The 25,632-nt window shown below is 47.1% G+C and overlaps 1 protein-coding gene across 8 annotated transcripts in view; it reads left to right on the forward strand.

Moving 5' to 3' along the window:
• Positions 1 to 25,632, forward strand: part of CUX2 (cut like homeobox 2) — a 282,488-nt gene that overhangs the window by 11,353 nt on the left and 245,503 nt on the right. For 2 of the 8 annotated variants that reach the window (XM_042911627.1, XM_042911619.1), the window contains exon 1: positions 7,214 to 7,330. The exons of 4 other annotated variants lie outside the window; for them this stretch is intronic. In XM_042911627.1, the coding sequence (XP_042767561.1) occupies positions 7,268 to 7,330 (63 nt within the window). In that variant the 5' untranslated portion in view covers positions 7,214 to 7,267. Of the gene's footprint in view, positions 1 to 7,211; positions 7,331 to 25,632 lie in introns of those variants that run through there. 2 more of the 8 variants (XM_042911625.1, XM_042911618.1) reach the window with 2 other exon arrangements.

Here is a 25,632-nt window from a genome sequence, read left to right on the forward strand (position 1 = left end):
TGAAGAAGGAGCAATGAGAGAGGGAGGAGGGTGGAAATGGAGGAAGAGAGAGAAGGCACTGGGGAAGACAGCAAGTAAGAGTGAGCGATGAATGAGAGAAGATGGACGAGCAGTTTGAGGGGAGAGAAATTAAAAATAGAGACTGGAGTGGTTGCTTTAATGAAGGGAACTTCAGGGAAAGAAAGAAGCAAAAAGGATTGTTAAGGTGTTAAGTGCTCCGTGCCCTGCCCCTTAAGAAACCTGCAGTAACAACCTATACTCTTCATCAGGTTTTAGGGGTACAGTTTGTGGAATTTTATTTGGGCAGGTGGAGTGCTGGTGGGGGTGCTCCATTCTTCTCAGGGCACAGGAAAGACCTATGGCTATCCTTGGGAGCTCATAGTTTTGGGAGCTGATGGAGTAATCAGCGCCCCAGTGGGCATGAAGCCAAATGGGGACACTCAAGCCAGATATGTGGGACCTGGGAGAGATGGAGAGCCAAATGTGTTCCCTTAATTCCGTGGTGTTTGTCTTGGAGGTCTTAGGTCCCTGTCTTGTTTGCACACTCCACTGCTAAAATAGGATGCAGAATTGGAAGGCCGGTTCCTGCCCAAGGGCCAGCTTCTCAGGGGCTCAGCAAAGCTGTGTGCCTGAAGAAGAGCCTGTACCAGTGCAAAGCAGAGTCCTAGAAACTCTAATTAGCTAATGTTTCTAAATCTCCTGGAAGCTGCCAAGTGCCAAGTGGTGTTTCATTCCGGGGATGCTCAAAGAAAATTCAGTCCTAGTTCTGGCTATAGATACAGCTCTGAAAGGGACCCTGGGCTATTACATGAGCAGAGCTATTAGAAAGCTGGAAAAAAACAAACAAGCAAACAAACAAACAAAAAACCCAGACATGGCATAGTAAAGTGAGCTTAATAAGGATATAATTTTCAGTTAAACTGTTTGTGCTATTGTAAAAAAAAAAAAAAAAAAAAGGAACATGTTTTTTTCTTTAAATCCATAGTGTGCAGGTACCTCTACCTGGGGTTGATTTTTGTGTATGGTGTGAGGTAGGGATCTAATTCTATTTTTTTTTTCCCATATGGGTAGTTAGTTGGCCCAGCACCATATTGAAAATGAAGTCTGTCTTTTCCCCACTAGTTTATAATGCCAGCAACAAATGCCATATATTTGTGTAAATCCATTCTATATTTGTGTAAATCTATTTCTAGGCTTGTAATTTTTTCCCCAGAGTCTATTTGTCCTTCTGCCTCGCTGTCTTTATTATTATAGCTTTATAATTAGTCTTAATATCTGATAGGAAAAATTCCCACATCTTATTATGCTTTAAATACCCTGACTATTCTTGGCCCTTGCATCTCCATAAAAAATTTAAGATGGGATTGTCATGTTCTGTGAAAAATCTTATTGGGATTTTGATTGGAATGGTCTTAAATTTACTGATTAATTTGGACAGAAATGACATCTTCACCATATTAAATCTTCCAGCTCATGAACATGGAATATCTCTCTATTTAGTCAGATCTTCTTTCATGGACATCTCAGATAGATGTGGTATTCTGTGGTGTCAGTCAGGGTCCCAGGAGAAAATAGATTCCCTCCCACCCCAGCCAAATGAAGATGCCTGATGATCATAAAAGAAATTAAGATAATGATGTGGAATTATAAGTGGCTTCTAAACACATTTTCCAGATCTAGTGTCTGTTAACTATATGATACCGAGTATCTTTTAACTTTTTCCAAAGTATCACACTTTTAGCAGAGGTGGGATTATTGCATAATATTCTGTAACCTGCTTCTGTTCACTTTACCTCATATCCTAGACATCACTTCACTTCAACACATATAAATAACATTTACGTTTCTTAATAACCGAATAGTGTTCTGTGGCAGGTTAGGGTCCCAGAAGGTACACTCAGCTGGGATTTTTAAATGAGACTATTTACACAGCCATGGGCAGGAGAATGTTGAGGCACCCAGATGCTAACAGGTGGGGAAGCCATTTCCACCTCTGATCTGAAGGGGAGTGAGAAGGGAGAGAGCCCAGTGAGAACAGAAAGACAACTTGACCAGGACTATGGGTGTAAAAGGACCTAACCACTGTCACAACTGCAGTCAAGTAGGGAGAACTGGAAAATAAATCCCCAATCTTTCTCTCCTCCCACCTTCTTATTGCCAAGCAGGGCCTTCCATTGGCCAAATCCAACTGGAAACCAGAGAGCAAGGGAGCCTGGGAGATGTAGTCCATGGAGGTCAGCTTCCTGGGGCATTGAGGGATGGGAGTGAATGGGGGAGGGGGGCAAACATGACAGTAATCAGCACATTATGAATACACTATCATTTGTTTAACTTGTCCCTGACATTGGAGAGGAGTTAGGCAAAGGGAGCCTGTCCTTCTTGTGCTGTTCCTCTCCAGTTTGATTGATCAATCAGAGTTGGCACACGGTTAAGGCTGCAGCTCTTGCTTTCTGGGCATCTGCCTTTCCACCCCTTTTTCTCCCATAAGAGACAGGGTAGGCTCAAGAGCCTCGGACCTGATGTGAGTGAACCTAGGTATCAGTCCTGGTTCTGCCCCTTCACAACCGTTTGACCATTTCTCTCTCAGGGCCTTAGTCTTTTCACCTGCAATTTGGGAATGCAGATCCCTGCCCCATCCACTGTGAGGCAGATTACAATGATAGCCACTTGATAATTGCACATTTACATAGTGCTTCACATAGATTAAACTCATTTAATCATCATCATTTTGTACAATTATTAGCACCATTGTCCACCTGAGCAAAATGAGGCACAAAAAGGTAAAATAACTTGGTCAAGGCCACAGAGCTTATAAGTGGCAGAGCTGGAATTCATATCCAGACAGTCTTGCTCCAGAGTCTTGCTCCTAACAATATATTGTGCTGAAGATTTATTTATAAAGCATCCAACAACCAGTAGGTGCTTCATAATGGTAGTGGTTGACAGCATTGTGTCAGGAGTTTTGCACACAAGGAATTGGTGGCTTGGTCCTTACAGTCAGTCACTTCAGTCTCTGGATCTGGGACCTAACTATGAGCCTGCCTCCAGGAGTACACCCAGGGTCAGCCAGACACTCCCATATCCCTTACTCCTCTGCAAGGGCTGTCTAATGCTTCCAGATGAATTTGGAGTCTCCAGTTGTCTTTCTCCCTGCCTGGCAGCTGCGGTGGGCAGTGCAGAGCTACCGAAGGACATTTTCTTTTGTTTCAGCTTTGATGCTGGGGATTTCGCATATCATTATGTTCATGGCTAAGGACCTGCCATTATCTTCCCTGGGATTCTTACACAGTTTATGAATTTCCTAAAGGATCCGTCTCTCTGTCTGCTTCTGCTTTCAAGATAGTCTATCCCAAGCCACGCTCTGCTTCCTCTGGGGTGGAGAGAGGGTATCTTCTTTTCCATTGTAATTTTTTAAATACTCATCTTGATGTATATAGATCTTTGAGAATCAGGAATCAGCCAGGAACCTGTTTAAGTTTTTTATATCTGTGTGTGTCTGTGTGTGTGTGTTTATGTGTGTTTGAGGCAGAGAAAGTGTGTGCTAAGAATATGAAAAACAGCTTTTCACAAAAATATTTAATATTTTAGTCCTTTAGTTTTCAAATCCAAGGCTGATTGCTGAAAGAGTGTTTCCTGGTTTACCATCTTTCGTTAAGGATCACCTATAATAATATAATTTCCCCAGCTAACTGTTTAGGGGGGTAAACACTTAACTGCTTAATTCATTATTGCTGAGCTTGAGACGATAACAGATGCCTTTGGAATATAAGCCCGCACATCTAATAAGGCACAGGCTCACAATGCGCTTGGAATATGGTGGGGAGAGACGGCTGAAATTTATTTTGTGAATAAAGCAATAAGCCACTAAGCAAAGCTAATATGTTTCGGCCCAGGCAGAAAGACACGATCATTCAGTATTTATGTAGCAACCCATTCCTCAGTGGGACTGCAAGTTTCTACCATTAAAATTGTCGGAATTCTTCAGAGACCCACTGCATTAAGTCATTTAAAAATATCACAGACTTAAAACAATCTGAATTATTGGATTTTCTTGCTGCTCTTCAGTAAGCATGTTTGCTGTGGCAATTTCGTGCTCGGTCAAAGGTGCAGCCTATGTCAGTCAGGAAAGTAGAAAAGTTCCATGCAGAATTTGTATTCTGAAGCCCAGTAGTCTATAACAGCTGCAACAAAGTCAGACATAAATTTATTTTTCTTTCTTTTAACTTTTTCTTTTGACATAATTTCAAATTCCCAGAAAGGTTGCAAGGAAAGTAGGAAGAATTTCTGTGTACACTTCATCTAGAATCCTCAAATGTTACATTTTGTAACATTTGCTATATCATTCACTCTAGATAGATAGATATAAACAAATATATGCATGTTATTTTTGCCTGAACCTTTTGAGAATTAGTTGGAGACATGATGTCTGTTCCTTTACCCCTAAATACTTCATGTTGTTCTCTAAAAACAAGGCTATTTTGTTATATAGCCACACACCAGGAAATCAACCAGGAAATTAACATTGATACAATCCCATTATCTAATCTATTGACTTTATTCTAAGTTTGCCATGGGCTCTAATTAATGCACTGTATAGTAAAAGAAAATCCCAGATCATATGTTTTAATCACTTGTGGAGCCTCTTTTGCTTCTTTAATCTGGAATAGCTCCTTAGTCTTTCTGTGTGTTTCATGTGACATTGACATTTTTAAAAAGAACAGTCTATTTTGTAGAATTCTTCCTCCATTTGGGTTTGTCTAATATTTCTTCATAATTAGATTCAGATTATACACTTTTGGCAGGAATATCACAGAAGCAATGTTGTGTCCTTCTCGGTACATCATATCAGGAGGTACACAATGTCAATTTATTCCATGACTGCAAAGTCAGACATAAATTTAAAATAGTCTTTCATCAAAACCTTGGTTTGTTAAAAATTGCTTTGAAGGGTTTCACACTCACTCCAGATTCTCTATTACAGGTCTTTAAAAAACAGACTCAAAGACAAGGAAGCTGAAAGCTTTACAGATGCTCAGGAGAAACTGTAGCCATTAAAAAAAATTGCAATGTGATAGTTATGAAATTTCCCTAAATTCATTTTGCAGAATGAGAGCTGTAATTTAAACGTGAAGTTATCGAGAGCTGAGATAAACCACACATCACGTGCAATTTAATCTGGCAAGGAAACAGGCCACTCGGAATTGCTAACTAGGCCTAATTCATTACATCTTGGTGAATGCTGTACTTTTGGTCTTACGAGTCTTTCAAATTGCGCATTAATATATTTACCCAGGCCTCATGGAAAATGTATGGGGATGGTAACAGAAATAGTGTATCCTTGTTTAAATCACATTACATTTTTTAAACAGCTCAAGTGATTGCTCAGAAAGATCACACCTTCTTCTGAAGCATTTATGAAACAATTATTTACATTACATTAAAAACTTTAATTGCCTTGAAGCACGTGCTCCGAGATACAAATATTGGAAAATCATCAAAAATATCCATCACAATTCTCTCTCCTTTACAACTCTTCTAAACTTTATCTTTTTTACAACCTTCTGTATTGATCTATTGTCCCAGACCAAGAGTGATGTCAGAAGTCCGAGCTGGGTCATAAAAAGAGAATATAATTTCCATTTGCTGTCTATAAAAGCATATCTTTGACCAGAGAAAAAGGAGGAAATGCCCTTTTGTGGGAGAGGGGGAGGGTGGGGTGGGATTTGTCAGGGGATATGCCAGAGAAGGAGAGTGACCCCAAGGTCAGGAGCAGGAGGTGGGGTAAGTAGGTTGGTGATGGAGGGGTTTAGGGGGTCTGAGATCCTCCTAGGTGTGGGATGTTGGGAGGGGACTGGGAACCTCTAGCTTGCACAGAGGCAAAATGAAGGAAAAATGTAAAGGAAGAAACTTAGTCACCCCTATTGTCCAGGGTCAGAAATTGCAAAATATGGGAACCTCCCTCTAGCTAGGCTTAAGGCCATCTCCCAGAAGACCATCATAATAAAGGAGCCTCATACTGCAAAGGACCTGGGGTCCCCAGCTAGAAGGGCCCTGAATAATAATGATAATAACACTAGCAGAAACATCTGTAGTCGCTGAGAATCCAAAGCCCCCACAGCAGGGCTAGGGCTCCCTCAACAGATCATAACAACAAATGCTAACCCATTCAACACAAAAGCCAACCCACTGCGGAGAGAAACGCGCTCCAGATATTTGGCTAAGAATCTCCTCCAAACAGTGAAACGGCCTCCCATTCTAAAGTTGTGAGGAGCCCTTATAATTAGACCCCCAAATAATAAGTTGTAAGAATTCCTGAAGCCCTCCCCCACCCCCTCGCCCTGCAGACTCCTGAGCTCTGGCTAAGGCGCCGCTCCCCCCAATAATAATCATAACAATAATGGCTTGAAAACTGCGCGCGGCAGTGGTGATGTTTCCCACGACTCAGTGGCGCCCCCGGGCGGCTCCCACCCGTCGGCAGGCAGGCTCCCACATGCCCGTCCGCCAGCGAGTCTTCTCGGCCCTACCTGCGGGCTGCTATCCTCCGATCCGAAGCTTAGCAGGCGGAGGAGCGGTGGCAGCCCGAGGCACGTGTTGTGTGTCCTCTGATTGCAAAAGAAAAAAAAATGCATCGCAAACTATTAACTTTTTTTTTAAGTATGCAGTGTAGGGAGTGGGGGGTAGACAGGTGCGAAGCAGGGGGGTGTAGGCGCTCCTCTCGCCGGCCTCCCGCAGCACACCCCTCCCAAACTTCCCTTTGCATTGATCAGCACGTTACGTCAGTATTGATAAGTTTGCAAAAAGCCAAAGTCAAGTGCAATCGCGCGGCACACCGACCCCGGACTTGGGGGGGAGATGCAGCGAGCGCTCCGCGGGCCCGGGAGCCGGCTGCAGGCAGGGCAGCGGCGGCGCCGTCGCCTCTCGAAGAGGCTGCCTCCCCCCCACCCTCCCCTCCCGCCCCATCCCCGGCCGCCTCCCCCGGGCGGGTGCCGAGCTCCCCGCCCGGCGCGCTCCGCCCGCGCCCTCCGGGGGTCGGGGGGGCGCACGGCTCCCGGGCCCGGCGGCGGCGGCGGCGGCGGCGGCGCGGCGGCGCCGAGGGGCAGCGGGTGGCAGGAGGCCGGGGGACGCCCAAGGGGCCCCGGGCGGCGGCGCTCAGGGCCCGAGCGGCCAGCGGCGGCCCCGGGGCTGGGGGGAGTCCAGCCCGGATATTGAGTGCAGCCATTGAGAAAAGCCAAACTCTTGTGTGTGTGCGTCTCGAATAGCCCCCAAGATGGCCGCCAATGTGGGATCGATGTTTCAATATTGGAAGCGATTTGATCTACGGCGACTCCAGGTTAGTGCGGGCAGTGCCGGCCGCGCGGCCGTGGGGAGCCCTGGGGCGCGCCCTGAGCGCATTGGGGAGGTCCCCGGGAGGGTGGGCGGGCGCCCCGGGGCGCCGGGCGGCGGCTGCTGGGGCTCGCTGGGGCTCGGCTGCCCGCTGCCCATCGATAGGTATTAGGAATTGATCTCGCCGCTGCTCTTTGTTCGGTTCAATCATCGATTAGCCGCCGCGACCATGGAGAAGCGCTAGTGAGCCCTCGGCCCAGGGAGCGAGCCGGCGGGAGAACGGCCGAGCGAGGCTCGGGGAAGGCAGAGGCTGCGGTCCCGGGCAGGGGGCTGCCGGCGGGACCCCCGGCAGCCCCCCTTGCTCTGCACTTTGCGCGCCTCCCAACTTCGCGGCGCCCGGGGAGGCCGCGGAGCGCGCCGCGTGCCGGTCCGCGCCCGGCTGGGGCTTGGGCGAGGGAGGGAGGGAGCTGGCGGGCAGGGAGGTGGAGGAGGAGGAGGAGAAGGAGAAGAGAGGAGGAGGCTGCTGGGGTTGGCGTGGAGGCGGCTCCGCGCCCCGCCGGCCGCCGGCACCTCCGCCGCCGCCGCCTGCTTGGCTGCGCAGCCCGGACGCGCCGCCACCCAGGGGCCGCCGCTGCTGCCGCCGCAGCCACCATCGCCGGACTGGCCGCCTGCGCCGGCAGATCTCTCCTCGGTCGGGCCGGGTTCTTGGGGTTCGTCTTTGCTTCTTGCTTTTTCCCCCCTTCCACCTTCTTTCCAAGTCTAAATGGGGACGGGCGGTGGAGATGGGCCCGGGGCGCGCGCAAGTTTGCGCTGCAGCCTCGGGGGCCGTGGAGAGCCGGGAGCTGCGCAGAGCAGGTGACTCCCGGCTCTCGGGCCCATGGGAACTTTTAAATGGGAGATTCCCTCACTGTCTTCTGCCTTCTGCTTTCCCTCCCGCCACTCCCCCCTTTTCTTTTTTTCTCTCTTTTCTCTCTTTTTCCCCAGGGCTACTCCCTCCCAAACACCGGCACTTTATCCTTACTCCACCTTTCTCTGGGAGGCTGTATGTCTCCCCCAGATTTGGGGGTGTTCTCCGCTGATACCCTAGGAGGTGGAGTGGAGGTGGAATCTCAGAGAACACCCGCTGGAGGTACAGCTCTAGCCTCCGTTCTTTCTGGGGTGCCCCAGGACGCTCCTGTCAAATCCCCCCAAACCCCGGAGTCTTGCAAAGTCTCGGCAGGCAGTGGCAACAAGGGGCGGGGAAGTGTTGCTGAGAACCAGGCGATTAGAACATCTTGCCTTGGCCTTGACATTCGCCTTAGAAGTGAGAGCATCAATCTGGAGATCAAAAGGGACCCCACTTTTTTCTTTTTTGAAAATCTGCCTGCAGATCTCCTTAAGTTTCTTCTGATAAGTCGTTCCTATACTCCCCTCCTCCTGGCTGGCCTCTTCCCAGCCCCCTCCTTCCTAACTCCCTACTCCCCACTCGCCCCCTCCCCCAGCCATTGAGCTGGAGAGAAAATCGGGGCACTCAAGCATGCAGTTAATAACTGCGAGTGCCTTGCAATTCCAGGTCCTCACTCGAGTTGGGGCTACAGTTTGGTGGCCAGCTGAGGCGGGCCAGGCTGTGAGCTCTGCTTGCTGGTTTAAATGATGCTAAAGTGGCCTTTCTGGAAGAGTGGGGGTGTGTGTGTGTGGGAGAGAGGAAGGGAGGGAAAGGGAGGGGGAGAGAGAGGGAAATAGAGAAGAGAGAGAGAGGGAGAGAGGGAGTTGGGCAGCCACATTGGGCTTGGCACGAAGGCCAATGGTAATCGTATTCCCTGCTAATGTTTGTAAATGAGACCGGGGCACGGCTGGGGGACAGCGTCTTTATTTATGATTGATGTTCTGTAACATAAGGAATGACAAGAACGTGGCAGACAAGAGGAGAGGAACCAGAAGGGCTGGCGAAAGCCCTTTGCAGGGTCCTATTGTTATTCTGGGCTGGAGAAAATTTCCGCGTCGAGATTTACAGCGCTGGTATTTGCTCCCGGTTGGCCAGAATGTCAGTTAACACAATTTTCATTAGATAACTCGTTTTCAATCCAGGGAGCTGGAACTGCAGTAGGGAGGGGTGGGTAGAGCTGGGGCTGGGTGCTGAGGGGTGGGTGCGGCTCCCAAGGGGCTGATTTCTGAGCTGGGGGAGGGGGTTTGAACCTCCCTTCCTTCTCCAGCTCTGGGGTCTAACATGGAGCTGTTGAGGTCACCCAAATCTTGACTCCATTTGGACTCCCATTGATCTAGGAACCCTTTGTTAGGGTGTTAGAAGATACTGAGGTGGCTGAGGTGGAAAAGCAAATTTGAACTGGAAATGATGAAGGTGGGAGATAGAGTCTTGTTCAGGTAAAGGGGAAATGGGGCCAACACCCCTACCCCCACCCCTGTGGGGGTGGGGGTGTTTATTAAGAAAATGGCTGGTGTGTCTGGCACAAAAGGAGAAGGCTCTCAGGGAAGGGGTAAGCTCATTTACATGGATATTAAGTGTGGGGGGGTGTCCCTGAGGGAGTTTGAAAGGCTGCACACTTCTAGAGAGCAGAGAAATAAACGAGGCAAGCTGAGCCGCATGCAAACATTGAGACCCTCACATCTGCCACGGTCATCATGAAGTGTTCAGTGGCTCCCCGGCCCAACAGGCCTGCAGCTTCCCCCCCATATTCTCACTGATGGCATTTTTGTTGGAAACGGATTATGAGCCTAAGCACTTTTGCCTGGGATCATCTCTTGTGCATAATGCTAATGACTCCTACGCCACACTTTTATTTTCATTTTTTTCCCTTCCTCCTTTCCTCTTATAGGGGAGATAACCAGAAAGGAAAACTTCTGCTGGCTTGCTCTGAGATCCGGGTGGGAGAGGCGGGCCCCCACCCCAGGGCCTGTGCAGGCCGAGAGCTTTGAGCCCACTCATCACGCGGCCCAGCTGCCTGTGAGTGTGAGGAGGTGTGTGGCTTCAATTCTTGGTTGTTCAGGTTGAGTGGTTTCTCGAAGCCTGGTTGCTGAGCATTAAAGTGGCCGAGGCAGCAAAGGTGTCCTGTGTTCCCAGGCCAGACCATGCTGACGCCACCCCGATCCCGGCAAGAGAGGTGACCTTGTACCGACCCAGCATACAGCCCTCCAGAAGTATATATTTTTTCAAATATGGAAGCAGTCCAGTTATTCCTTATAGCGCTGTCTCTGAACACAGCAGTGCCGTTTCCCTAGGAGGGAAGTCAGTCAGCAAGTCTTAAGGACTTGTGACTGATGGCAAAGATGTTCTGACGTGTGGTACCCTATTCCAGGACCCCCGAAACTGCTTCCCCCTTTCCTTTCTCCCTTTTTTTTCCCTCTGCTGCTAGCAGTCCAGGAAACGAGAAGAAATAAAATTCTATCCCAAAGATAATGCTGGACATATTTCATTTGGTTATAAGATTGCTTTATGATGAACATTACTAATGCAGTATTTTTTTATGGCTTTTCTGTGTATAATCATTGTAACTGGATTCATACCTTTATGATTTTCTGCTTTACTTTGCCACTTTTTTTATGATGCTCCAGGTCCAGTCTCCCATGCTATCTTTTAATTTTTTTTTTCCTTTAATAGTGCTAATCAAGCTAACCAAGAGTTAAGGGTGTCCAGTTGAAATGAGGGTGCCAATCCAAATTCACATCTGTGTTTTTTGGAGGAAAGAGGTTGGCTAGAGAGACCACATAGTACAAGTTTCAGAGGAAGAGGTAAATTCTGCTTAGGGTTTGAGCATTCAGGGAGGAAGATTGACAGGGCAAGCGAGAGGCTGGACTTTTTTAAGGAGTTTGGAGAAACTTTTGGGAAGATGTGCATGGGAGATGGGGCTTGATGGAATGTTTTTGCCTGCTTAAAGTTTAGTAAAGAGCGTGGATGTGATTAAAATATTATAACCTTATGATATTCTGAAGTGCATAAATTTTACATATCAGCCACAGAGAGTTTAGACATCCATTAGAGTCTCTGACAGCTTGACTTATCTAAATGTGCTATCATTTAACAATGTGTCAAAATTCCTCTTTCTATAGATGACAGCAGTAAATAAGCTATCAGCCCTGTTGGCGGAATCCTAACTTTGGAAACTTCGCTGTAATAGAATTGCTGCTGGGGTGGGGAGCATGAGCAGACCAGGCTTGCCATAGCCCGGGGCCATAAGATGGGTTGGCATTAGGCAAGGGCTGTGGGTGGGTTGGAGGGGGGAGGACAAGGAGAAGTGGGGGGAGCACAGGGGGTGAGGGAAGATTTCTAATAGTAGTTCTGTAAGACCAAACAATTGGACAGCCCCCTGGACCCTTACAAAATCCAACCAGTGGGTGACCCCATTCCATCTGCCTCTCCCATTCGTTGGAACCCACACCCCATGGGCCTTTTTTTGCAGAAGGAGCTAGAAACAGGTGTTAGAGAATTTATTTAAAGAACCTAGCAGTCTTTTCTGGGCATCCCCAAATTCTGAATTCTCAACTAGACAGAAATTGCTTCCCAAAGATGAGTTCTCTCTTTGCTAAAAGAAAAACAAGCAATGTCTCATCTCTGACCACCTTTGCTGTTTGAGGTCTTGAGGGTTTTTTTTTTTTTTTTTTTATAAAAAAAACCTGGATTCACTGTAGAAAATTGAGAAACCACAGACAAGCCTAAAAAAACAAATAAGCATCTGAGTAGGTTGTTTCAGATGAACATGATGCTACTTTGACCAGAGGGAATAGCTTTTGTAGTGGTGATGGTGGTTTTTCTTGTATTCCTTCTCTCTCCCTCCTTCCCTTCTCTTCCTTCTCTTCTTCTTTCTCCTCCTCTCTCCCATTAAAAAGAGGATTCTGTCTTTGAACTTGACATTTTGTCATGGTACTCTTTCTTCCAGCGGATGGGATTTTAAACACGAGCACCTTAGCTGGTGCTAAATTGGGTCCTGGATGTTGGTGGACATGGCTGTCCAAAAACTGTGGCTTTCTCTGCTGGTTCCTGAAAGGCTGAATTTCTGGTGGCTTCCAGTTATCTAATTCAGAGGCCCAGCCTGGCAGAGGTTGAGTGTGGGAAGGGGACTCAGGTGATGGCTTGCCTTTGTTCCTGGTCTTGGAATTCAGGGTCCAGTCTCCTGTTTGATTTTTCTCTCTGGGGTGTGCTCTTTATTTGTGACAGTGGTTTATATTGTAGTTGTCAGGGAAGGTGGAGGTAGTTGGCAGAGGGGAAGGGCCCAAGAGCTCTTATCTGTATAGCCTCTGGCACTCATGGATGAATCACCCAACATCCCAAGTCTCCTGTTTCTTAATCCATCTCACAGGTCAGTTGTGCCCATCTGGTCTGCTGTACCAGGTCGTTGTAAAAGGTGAAGGGAGCTGACATACTTTGCATGACAGTTAAATGTATTGTCTTTTAATGACCTTGGGGCCCACTGTGCAGGTGATGGGGGACTTTTGGCCTTTTAAGCAGTTTTTGAGACAAGCAATTATGTGCAGGACAGAGTTCTTGGTTTCTAAGCCTTGATGAGCCATTCACAGAAATGACTTGTAGTGTTTTGCAGGATGTGGACAATATTCCCATTATACGTAGATTAAAATCCCAAGTCCTTTCCCCTGATTGCAAGGCTCCTCACGATCTGCACACACCCGACCCCCCCCCCCCCCACCTTATCTCTCTGGCTTCATCTCCAGCCTCTCTCCCCTTTCTCACTCTGCTCCAGTCACAAGGGCCTTTGCACTTGCAGTTCCCTCCACCTAATACTCTTTTCCTCCAGATCCTCCTATCCTCTTCCAGATACTCCTGTGTCTAGCTCCTGCATTTCATTCAGTCTCAGCCCAAATATCAAGACCACTCAGCCTAAAGAAGGCTGAAGAAGCTTCTACAACCTCTTTTATCCTTTAATATGCAGATGTGCTTCTGTGTCTCTAAAGGAGGTGTTTCCCCTGAGGTTTTTGACCTCATAACCTTCTCAGGGTGTGGCATCTTTATACATTCCAGGAAATCATCTAGGTCTGCCATCAGAGGTGGCAAACTTTTTCTGCGCAAAGTCAGGTAATAATATACTTTAGGCTTTGTGGGCTGTATGGTCTCTGTTGTAAGTACTCCATTCTGCCATTGTAGCATGAAAATAGCTGTAGACAGTGAGAATGGACAGGCATGGCTGTATTCCAGTAAAACCTTACAAAAAACATGCAGAGGGCTAGATTTGGTCTGAGCGCCATAGTTTGCTCACCTGGTCCTCTGGTTTTATGTGACGGCTGTTATTACTGGCTGTGGCATGACTGAAGTTTTACACTTTTCAGTTAAGACTATTAAGATGGATCAAAGTTAATTCTGTAAACTGGTTCTTTACTCTTTACCTCAAGAGGGAAGTATAAGGAGTAGGATGATGAGGGGCCCCTGCCTGACTTGCAGTCCTGGCACTATCACCTGCTAGCTGTGTAACTTTGGATGGATCACTTAACCTCTCTGACCCTTCCTGTCCTTGTTTTTAAATAGGACTGGGGTACCTGGGTGGCTCAGTTGGCTAAGCATCTGACTCTTGATCTCTGCTCAGGGTTGTGAGTTCGTGGCCCACATTGAGCTCTGTACTGGGCATGGAGCCTACTTAAAATAAACAAATAAATGACATGGGATTAATAAGTCTCCACCTTTTAGGTTGTTATTGAAGATTAAAGCAATTTGAACATGAAAGTGCTTAGCACAGTGCCAGGCACACAGTTACTGTTATGCAAGTGCTTTGCTTCTTATTGTTGGTGGTATTTTCAGATTGTGAGACAGGGGTGAAAAACCAAATAAACAGCAGCTCCTAGAACTTGCTGGCATTGCAAGCTGTTTCAGAGATTTCTGGGCAAGTTTTCTTTTCTTTCTTACTCTACTGGGGACTCACTGTATTAACACATTACTAATATTATATGTAATGTCTTATATTTTGGGGGCTCGACTACAGAGGTTGCAGACTGGGAGCTATGTCTGGCTCATGGATGTGTCTGTTTAAGTTAGTGCAATATCTCAAAACACTTTTGTATAAGTTGTCAGCATTTAAAACACAGGTGATGTTACCTATGGAATCCAGATGTCCAGTGTCCCTTACAAATCAAGAGCTCTGGCCTCACTGGTCAGGGAGTGAAGACCTGGGAAGGGCATGTCTAGCAGAGGGAACAGCCAGCGCAAAGGGCCTGGGTGGAAGGTCTGCAGAAGGTTAGGCCAGCTGTAGACGTCATGGGACGAGTCACAAGGAAGGTGGATGTCAAGGCTACTGGCTGCCTTTCTCTGAGTGCCTACTGTCAGAAGAGGCTGCCTCTCCAGAAAAAAATGAAAGGCCCTTGACCAGCTCTATGAAGATACATGATTAGGAAAGCACAGGGCCTGCTGTCTCTGCTTCTCAGTAGCTCAGGTATCCCCAAAGTGGGCCTGCAGCTGCCTCTCCCACCTTCCCGGTTCCTTTACTACCCACCCCCAACCCCAGCCTCTGCCATCCTCCAGTTCAGTCAAATGAAACAGCAATTCCAGGATACGCATTTGTCATTAAAGAGAAGGAAAGAAAGAGAAAATCAATCCATTGGCCTCTTTGGCCCAAGCTGGTCGTCTGCCCGAGACGCCCGGAGCCGAGCAGTGCTTAAGACTCTCCGAGCCGCCGTCGCTCAAACTGGATGGGGTGAATGGCTCCCCGGGAACCATTACGGTTGATTGACTTGTTCAGCCAGCTGTTTGGAGTGTGGGTGCTGTGGGCAGGGAGACCACAGGGGTCACCAGGGTGGCCCAGTTGGGGGCAGATTTCCCCGAGGAGGTGGTTGCTCGGAGGCCACTCTGCTGGGAGTGCATATTTGAGATGCCTGCTGTCTGTTTGTTATGAGCACCCATGGGTCCAGGTATCCGAGGGGTTGTGGCATGGGCTGCAGAATCAAGCCTGGCACCCTCCTACTCCCAGAGACATTTAGTGTGGACTTGAGCCAGGTGGCCTGGGCTCAAGTCTCCGCTCTGCCATTTACCAGCTATATTATCTTGGGTAAATCACTTCTCTGAGCCTTAGTTTTCTCACATGTAAAATGGGGATAGTAGTATTATAACTTCCTTAAGGATCATTGTGAGGATTAAGTGAGTTAATGCATATGAAATGCTGAGATCTGTGCCCAGCATGTAGAAACTCTATATAATATTAATGATAATTGCTGTTGGCCTTTACTTTGCAAGTGTATATTCACTCATTCATGGTATAATTAATAATTATAACTAATAATTATATAAATAATGCTAATTAACAACAAATAGCATAAATGTTGTAACCAATAATTATATACTGGAGATGTCATGGTGAACAAAGGAGGCAAAGTGACAGCTCTCACTGAGCCTGTAGACAGCAGGGAAGGTGGAGCACGGACAGACGGGTGTGTAGTCACATGCTGGGGTTGGGTTCAGAGATTCTGAGATTATCCCTGGAAGAAGTGACCCTTCAGCTGAGATCTCAAGGATGGGTCAGGGAAAAGCATCCCAGCAGAGGGAATAACACGTGCTAAGATCCTGAGGTGTATGTAAGAATCGTGTGTGCAAGGAGCTGCAGGAGGGCTGTCAGGATGGATTGCACGAAGACTCTGAGTGGGTTGGCAGACCCACCCCTGTCCTCACTCTTGTCATCTGTCAACTGGGGGTAAGGATGGAGCATAAAATAAGAAGCTGTTGCTGTGTACATGGGTGGCTCAGAGTGAACGCTCTGTCGGTGGGCATTTTGTATGGGTATTGCTTTTATTTTTGTAACTAGATATTCAGCCCAATTTTTTATCTGTTGCAAAATGGCTGCCTCTGACTCCCTTCTCTTGTTTCTGTCTTGTGATTATTCACAGAGCAGCCAGGATTCAAATCGCAGCTCCGCTCCTTCCTAGCTGTGTGTCCTTGAGCAGCTTATTTCCCCTTTCTGAGCCTTGGTTTCCCCCTCTATAAGATGTGTATAGTAATAGTACTTTCCAGTGGTGCAGGACAATGTACCTTGCAGATCCCTGACTATAGGAAGTATGGCTGGCTGGTGCCCCAGGTGCTGTTCTTGGAGATCCAGCCCCAGCCAGGGACTGAGTGAAGTTCTAAAGCAGACCTGTTCCTGGGACACACAGGACTCCTCTGCTGGCTCCAGACTCCTCAGCAATCTAGGACAGTTCCACCAACCAATCTTCCTTCCCTCTCTTCTTCCCTCTGGCTCCTTCCTGCAGGCATAAGCATTGACCTGATAAATCTCTTTACCTCTTACTTTTTATTATTTTTTTAGAGTTTATTTATTTATTTATTTAGAGAGAGCGCGTGCGCGAGCATGCAGGTGTGAGCGGGGGAGGGGCAGAGAGAGAGGGAGAAAGAATCCTGAGCAGGCTCCGCCCCATCAGCGCAGAGCACAGTGTGGGGCTCGATCACAAACTGAGATCACGACCTGAGCCGAAACGGAGTCGCTTCACCACCTAAACCATCTAGGCGCTCCTCTAATCCTGCCTTTATGTCTCCTTGGAGGATCACAGTCTCCAATAGGAAAGATGAAGTGAGATTTGAACATCTACTCAGTGCATGCTCCCCTCCATACTCAGTTGGGGTACCTTCTGTGTCTCAGGGGCCTGGGGAGCTGTCACTCTCGCCATTGCCTCTTCCTGGTTGTTTGTTCTTACTGGCCCACAGGCTGCGCATGGTTAGCTCCCTTCTTCCCTGTGTCATCCTGCCATTATCTCTCCCTCTCATCTCCTGCCACTCTTCCCCTCTTTATTCAAGCCCCTCTGACCTCTTCACTGCTCTGTGAACATTCCAACCTCAAAGCCTTTGCACTTGTTCCCTCTATGTGGGAAACACTTTCCCAGACATCTCGATAGTTCTCTTTCATTCAGCCCTCTGCTTAACTATCACCTCTTCAGAGAGGTCCTCCCTAACTTCTGTTTCCAAAATAGCCTCCCCTCGTCTCCTTAACCCCATCTGCCTTATCTAATGTGATATTACGTATTTATTTGTTATTTGTTTACTATCTGCCTCCCCCACCCTGGGGAGGGCAGGGAATAGTAAGTTTTTTTCAGTCAATATTTTAATAATTGAGGGGATGAATGCCACAGGAAGGGTGATGTGGGGCAGCTGCCTTGACTCCACCTTGGGGAGTGGCCCTGGGGGACCCAGCTTCTCCTAGAACCCCAGCTGCTTCACCCATCACTGGCTCTTGAAAATCGCCTGCTCTTCGCCTGGGAATTGAGCACAGGCCTCAGGCCTGCAGTGAACTAGGGTTTATCTTTAGCTCCGTCAGTCTCGCTTTAGAAACTGGTGACCCCAATTCCAGCCTGGGAGGCGGCTCCCATCCTAATTAATAAATCCATTAATTAATTGCCAGCAGGCTGTGGACCATTAACAGTGGTTTGGTGGCCTCAGTCACAGACAGCTCAAAGCTGGTCCCTACAGTCTGTGGGACAGCTGTTATGGGGGACACAAGATGGCCAGTTAACATTTTTGGACCCAGAAGACATCTTTTTCCAAAGCCTGATTCACAGGTCTACCTGATCAGCCCAGCAGGCATCAGAAAGGCACCAAGGTCTCTGGACAGCGACCTCAGAGTTGAGGGGGTTTCCTTCTCAGCATCTCCCAAGACCCCCCTACTTTATAATAAGGTAAGGCCAAGTCTCTCCTTTCCTTCTGTGGCCAGAGGACCCTGTCTGGGCCCCACTTTTTCTAAAATAGAGCTTCCCTGGGCTGTTGAGACAGGTCATTTGTTCATTCACGTGGTGAACATTACTCAGCACCTGCTGTGTCAGGTGCAGCATGAGGTGTTGAGGGCACAGCAGTGAACCAAACAAACCAAGTCCCTCCCCTCATAAAGCTTCTATTTTATAATTGTTTGGAGACAGAAGTACTTTTCTTTAAGGATCTGAGAAGTAAAGAGGGAGAACCCAGTACAGACACTTAGCCTAGGGCTGGACACACTATAAGCCTTTCTGAAATGGTGACAATCATTATCCTTATTAACAATGATGACAACAACAACAATAATTACAATGTGAAGGCGTTGCCTGTTGAATTTCAGGTGCCCTGAGAGCAACACCTGAAATGATTGAGCATGGGCGTGGAGCAGTCAGACCTCACTTTGGACCCTGGCCTTACTGTTTCCTAACTGGGAGGCCCTGGGCAATGTGACTAGGCTTTTCTAAACCTCAGGTTTGCTCTTGTATAAGATGGGAATTAAATACAGCTTCTACCTCATAGAGACATTGTGAGGGTTTGATGAAGTGAAACATGAAAACCCTTAGCACAGGGCCTGGAACATGGTCATTTCCAAGAAACAGCTATTATTACCTTTATTATTATTGTTTTCATCATTGTTGTTTGTTATTCACCTCCTGGGCCTCACTGGCCAGTAGCCAGGTGGACTAGCTCCTTGCAGAGAAATCCTGGGTAGGAGGTCAGGCCCCTCCAAATGCCACTTGGCTGGCCTTAGCAAGGCCAGACCTGGCTTTTGCAGGCTTTGGAGTGTCAGAAGGAAGGCCTGGCAGTTCTTTAGCAAATATCTTTATTGCATCCTAGACAATATTCAGAGCCCTTAACAAATAGTATCTCATTTAATTTTCACAACATCCCAGGAAGGGAAAACTACTACTGCCCCATTTTACAGCTAAGCAGACTGAGGCACCGAATGTTAAGTCCAAGGCCACATTGCCAGTAAAGAGAGAGTCTGGACTCAAGCCCAGGACCCAGGTCTTTTGGTCACTCACTCAAGTCCCTGCTCTTGACCCACTCCTGACTAGAGGTGCCTCTTCCAGAGCCCATTCTCCTCTTCCCTCTTCCCCACCCTGGGGTTCCCCATCTGTAGTCCCTACACTTGTATTTTTTCCTTTATTTATTTTTTTAAACCTCTTAAAACACCTCACCACTGTCAACTCATAGAAATGAATCCAGGCCCGTAAGCCTGAGAGGCATGGGTGGGGTTGGGGGTGGGGATTTATTAATAACCAAGAAAGACTCCCTTCTCCTGGCCTGGAAAATGAGCGCCGCTCAGCCATCCATCCCCAGCCTGCCCACTGGAGTGCAGAGCTGCGTGGCGCGCCCTGTCGTCGGGCCTGCGTTCCACAAGATGGAATTCTCGGCCTGGGCTGATAATAAGCAGGTATTGATTGCTGCCTTGGTCATTATCAAGATTTATTTAGTCAATATGGCCTCCCCGGTCAATAAATTGTGTCGTTGATAAAGAAGGAAGGGTATAGACTTGTAGGCTTTATTAAAAAAGTTTTTTAGGTTTTTTTTTCTTTCAGCAGCTAAGTCCAGCCCCCATTTCCGTGACCATATCAGCTACACTCTACATTTTGTATTTGGCTCCATAAGCTCTCTCCTTTCATGGTGGAACTTTCCCCTGTCACTGTGGTTTCTGGAAGCAAAGACTCAAGGCGTGGCTGGGTCTGGAATGGCCCCTAGGAGACAGATGTCTCCTCACGTTTCTGTCTCCCACCCATTGCAGGCTGAGAGTCCAACTCCCTGGCTTGTCAGTGCCCCACTCTGTCATGTCCTTCTCACAACAACCTCTTGGAGTTGTTACCCTATTTTGCAGATAAGGAAACTGAGGCCCAGGGAGGTCTAGTCACTTGTCTAAGGTCATACAGGATTTGAATCCAGTCTGGCCAGTCTTTGCTCTGAACCTGACATATACTCAGCAAATAGCAAATATTTATCGAGCATGTGCTTTGGGCCCAGCACAGTGCCAGGTGCTGGGTGGGTATCGAGGGGCAGGCTGAACAAATACATGTGTCATTACAGAGACAGAACAGAGAAAAGAACTCATCAGAAGCTGAAATCAAGAGGAAGGAGGCACCTGTTTATTGCAGATGGTCATGGAGGGCCGTGCTTAGTAGTTGACATTTAGGCTGAGACCTGAATGATGAGGAGCCAGTCAGGCAAAATTGAGGCAGAAGAAACTTCATAGCTACAGAACAGCTTATGCCAAGGCCCTGAGGTGAGAATCTGCTTAGCATATGTAGGAACTGAAGGAAGGCCAGTGTGGCTGGGACAAGGTGGGCAAAGAAGGGAGGGAATAGGGGGAGATGAGTTCAGAGCAGGAAGGAGGGCCTTATGGACAACGGTAGGGGATTAGATTCAGTTGGATTCTGTTCTCAGGGAGGCTGAAAGATGTTGAGGGTTTGAAACGTCGGAGAAACAGGACCCAGTATATGTTCCTACTGGGTTCAGCCTGATAGAGATCATTGAGGGAAGGGAGGGGATATTTGGAAAATAGGTAAAAGAGAACGTCCATGACAACTGATGTGTTATCTCTGCCCAGGGAAGATCTTGGTGATGGGAAGGCTTGGAGCACACAAGTGTTTTGAGGACTAGCACCATTCATTGGTGGGGAGTGGGAGAGAGGTATATGGGGACATGCCTGATGCCTCCCAACAAGGTGATGGTTGCTGCTTCACCTGTGCGAGCAGCCAGCTGGTGTGGGTTTGGAGGCCTCTAAAGTGGCAGGTATGCAGTGGGCAAGCGGTGTTGTGTCCCCCTCTTCAGAAATAGAGTTGGTGCAAGGGGGGCCAGGGCTCAAGTTATGGTCTGAGAAGGGCTCTTTGCACACTGGCCTTGTGGAACTGATTTTTAGCATGTTCCCAAGCGTTGCTCATTAGGAAGGACCATGAACAGGTGAGGTGACCCAAACCATATGAGGGTGCTGTGTCCAGCCATGTCTTAGGCTTCATATGTGGAGATGCTGTTGGGTCGAAGAAAGGTTGGATGTCTACCTGGGGGACTGTAGAGGATGTGGTCTGGAGTACAGAATAAAGAAGACTTTTTTCACTCTAGTTTTCTCTAGTCTGTGAGCACCCATGTACTGGAAGTCTAGCAGGGAATGGGTGATTACCTGCCTACCATCCATCTTCCATCTCTTCATTCATAAGTTCACTCACTTACCCATTTATATCCACCCACTCAGCAATTCAACCAGCTGTCTGCTTTCTCTTCCTACTCACTCACTTCATCCATCCACCCATCCATCTGTCCACATCAACCCACCTGCCCATCTATCCATTCATCCACTTAGCCACCCAGCAACCCACTATGCCCCAATCACTTCTGCCCTGGACTTTGGTCTCCAGTTTGCTTCTCTGTACTGACTCTGGCCTCTCCCACTCTTTTTTTTGGCACATTGACAGCTAGTGAAATTATTAAAAACCTGTTAAGAATCATTTACAGTCGCTCCCCATTGCCTTTGGGGAAAAGGCCCCAATATGACCTTTCAGGCTCAGCACTGCTGACCCTGCCCACCATTCTTGGTTTAAAGTATTACAAGTTTCTTCTTGTTGATCTGTCTAGTTGTTCTATCTACTGTTGAAAGGGAGATACTGAAGTTTCTATTATCGTTGAATTATCTGTTTTCCCCTTCATTTCAATCGATTTTGCTTCATGTATTTTGGTACTATAATTAGTTGCATGTATGTTTTTAATTATTATATTTTCCTGATGAACTGACTCCTTTTTGCATTATAAATCTCTTTTTATCTCTAGTCACATTTTCTTTTGTTGTTGTTTTAAGGTCTATTTTGTCTGATGTCTGTATACCCACTCCTACTTTCTTATGATTGTTGTTTTATTTTCAATCTGTTTGTGTCTCTAAATTTAAAGTGTGTCTCCTGTAAGCAGCATATAATTGGATTTTGTTTTTTTTATCCAGTCTGAAAAATCTCTGTTTTTGATTGGATTTTTAATCCACTCACATTTAATATTATTATGATAGAGTTAGATTTATGTCTACCATTTTGCTTTTTGTTTCTTATATGTCTTTTTTGTTCCTCTAGTCCTCTTTTCTACGTTTTCTTATGTTGAGTGAATATTTTTCATGTAGCACCTTTAATTTCATTAATGATTTTTAAACTATTTTTTAACTATTCTTTTGAGATTTTTGTTTTTTTAGTGGTTATGCTAGGGTTTAACATATACATCTTAACCAGAATCAGCTTCAAATTTATACTAGTTTAGTGGTGCCTATGTGGCTTAGTTGGTTAAGCATCTGACTCTTGATTTCAGCTCAGGTCATGATCTCACAGTTCGTGAGTTCCAGCCCCACATTGGGCTCTGTGCTGACAGTGCGGAGCCTGCTTGGGATTCTCTTTCTCCCTCTCCCCTGCTTGCATGCTCTCTCTCTCTTAAAATAAATAAATAAAAATAAACATTGAAAAAATATTTTTAAAAATATATACTAGTTTAATTCTAGTATGTCCCCTGTTCTTTAGTTTGCTTTTATTTTTATTTAGTATGTCCTCTGTTCTTGACTTTGACCTTGAGCCACATTCCCTGTGCTTTCCATATTGTAGACATGTCTTCCTTCATTTTCCTCTTCACCACACCCCCCTGTACATGACCTGCTCCCCTCTGGTTGGGACACTTCCCACATGTCTGTCTGTCTTTCCTCTCAACCCCTACCCCATTAACTCTTCTTCTGCCCTGGGAGCTTGCCCAGTGTCATTTCCCTGGGCAGCTTCCCTGCTTCCCCTCTGAGATGGTGGATTAACTCTCTACTGTACTTAGCCATGGCAGGTGTCAGACATAGCCCTGTGGATTATTAGTTTTGCCTGCCTCCTTCTGTGATCTCTAAGTTCCATGAGGGAACATACAGATCAGCTTGTCTCCAGAACCTGGCAGCAGAGGGGTGAGCACATAGTAGGCTCTCAAAAAGTATCAGTAAAATGAACAGAGATGGATGTGAATGTAGTGCAACTATATTTATGTATTTACATGTATACAGCTGCACTTTTACGTGTGCATATCTGAGTATGTCTGTGTGTCTGCACATTTATGTCAGTGTCTTTGTGTGTGTATCTTAGCATGTTTCTGTATGTGTGTGTGTCTCAGTGTGTGTCTTTGTGTTCTTCTGAGTGTCTTTGTGTGTCTGCACCTGCATGTAGGTGTCTGTGTGTGTGTGCTCATGAGTGTGTGAGTGTGTGTCTTTGTCCATGAGTGCACCTTATTGTGTATGTGCGTACATTTGTGTGCTCATATTCTCAGGCAAAAGCTCCTTTTAGCATCTCCTTGCCATGCAATTATTTTTTGACTAGTGTGATGTAGCATTTAATGATTTCCCCAAAGCTAAGCGTGGCCCCCCAAGTATTGATCCTGCTGCAGTGGAGGTTACTCGGGGTAATGCAGGGCCCGCTGGTGGACACTGCTTTCTCAGAATTGGCTGCTGCACCTGCCGTGTCTCTCCCAGCCCCAGCTTGATCCCTTAGAGGGAAAGACTGCAGACTGGTAGCTTGTTGCAGGGGCAGAGTGAGGCCCCCGCCAAACAGATTGGCTCCCCTCTCAGCACTGTGCGATGCAGCCAGGGGATTGCCCCTTTTCATGACTCAGTTTCTTTATCTGTGAAGTGGAGGTAGCAATAAGTCACCTCATGGGGTCATAGTGTGAAGGAAGTGAGATAATCCATGTGAAGGGCCCAGTACCAGGCTCTCCATAAACGTGTCATCTGATGTCATGCTTGCTCCCTGTTCCTTCTCGCTTTGGTAGTGGGAGAGATGATTTGAGGCCATGGCATGGAGGCAAATGACTCAGGAACTCTCTTCAAGGGTCCCCTTCCAAATGACTTCTCTCGGGCTGTCCAAGGGCTGCGCACCTGCCCCAGTAAGAACAACTTGCTAGCCCACAGGTACTCAGAGAAGTTCAGAGGCTTCCCCTAGACATTCGCATTTCCCAAGTAGCAATGGGATTTTGCCCCAGGAGTTTCTGGCTTCTAGGAATCTCCCAGCTTCTTTCATGGCTCTCTGTCTTGCTCCCCACACCCTTTTCATCCTTCCTGTCCCCAAAATGCTGTAACTACACTGTCCAGCCTTTGCATTTCCTATTCCCTCTGCCTGGAACACTGTTCCCCTGTTCTGTCCCTGATTCTGGTGAATGGGATACCATCCTGTCTCCTGCCTGGACATCCTTGGCCTGGTCTCCTTTCCAGGCTGCCAGGTGATTCCCTGGTTCCTTGTTGGTCTGTTCCATCAGACGGCGAGCTCATTACTCTATATCACAGCTGCAGGAACTGATGTGGCACTTGGTGAACATTGAATGCCTAGCACCCTAATCAGAGGTCACATTTTAAGACCTCAGATTCCTGGCTCTGTTCAGTGGAAGAGCAGGCATTCCTGAGCCTGCATTTCATGTAGGGCAACAATTAGTTGAGCTGGGTAATGGGGGTGGGAGTGATTGTCCCATTGATGCTCTATGTGTTGCCCCCAGAGGTATGTAGGGACCAGCTGTGCCATCTTTGTGACTGGTGTGGAGGTGATTCTGCCTTTACTGGACTCATTGCAGCCATTCCAGAAAATGGGCAGAATTTACATGACCATTCAGGGATGAGAGGAGCTCTGAAGTTTTTTTAAATTATTACTATTATTATTATTATTATTATTATTATTATTTATTTACTTACTTAAAGTTTATTTATTTATTTTGAGAGAGAGAGAGAACGCACACGTGCACAAGCTGGGGAGGGGCATAGAGAGGAGAGAGAGAATCCCAAGCATGCTCTGTATCACCAGCACAGAGCCCAATGTGGGGCTCAAACCCATGAACCCTGAAATCATGACCTGAGCCAAAGTCAGATGCTTAACAAACTGACCCATCCAGGCGCTCCTATTTTATTTATTTTTAATTTAACAGATACTTATTAAGGGTGGCTATGTGCCAGGCACAACTCTTAGTGCTTACTTATTTAAATGACTTAATTCCCATAACAACCCTATGATGTAGATGCTATTAATGTCTCCATTTTGCAGAGAACGATGCTAAGGCATAGAGAGAGGTTAAGCGACTAACCCATGATCACTCAGCAGAGGCAGCCTGACTCCAGAGCCTGACTTTATAGGCCCTCCTGCCTCTTATTATTTCTGTGAATACCCAGAGTAGATACCATGCATAGTTAGCTATGTGCAGGTTTGTCTCCTTATGTGATAGTATTTTGCTCGTGGGCGGTGCTGGCTGGCAGGAGTAGGAGCCTGGGCCAGAATTCCTGGGAGTGGACACTGACAAGCATTGGGATGGCAGGATCCCAAGGGGCAAGGTCAGAGCTGATGACTATGCCAGGGATTCTGGGAGGAGCCAGGTCTATTTCCTGTTCTTCACTTCTGGGAGTAGTTAGACCCTGGGCCTCTTGGGCCAGCAGCCTGGAAGCCTCTTTAAGCCAGTGCCATCCCTCAGAGGGCATCCTCCTCAGCCTCTGTGAACAAGGGGGTTGGTCCCACAGCCTGCGGCCTACTTTGTGAAATTCATCTCCAGAAGAAATTATTTCTGAGGATAGCAGAGCATCTTGGCATCTTGCGTTAGATGAGGTCTTCTGAGGCCTTCTGCCTCCCTAGAGTGGGAGGAAAGAAACCCAGGCC

This window comes from Panthera leo, chromosome D3 (assembly GCF_018350215.1).
Source record: "Panthera leo isolate Ple1 chromosome D3, P.leo_Ple1_pat1.1, whole genome shotgun sequence".
Classification (NCBI taxonomy): Eukaryota; Metazoa; Chordata; class Mammalia; order Carnivora; family Felidae; genus Panthera; species Panthera leo.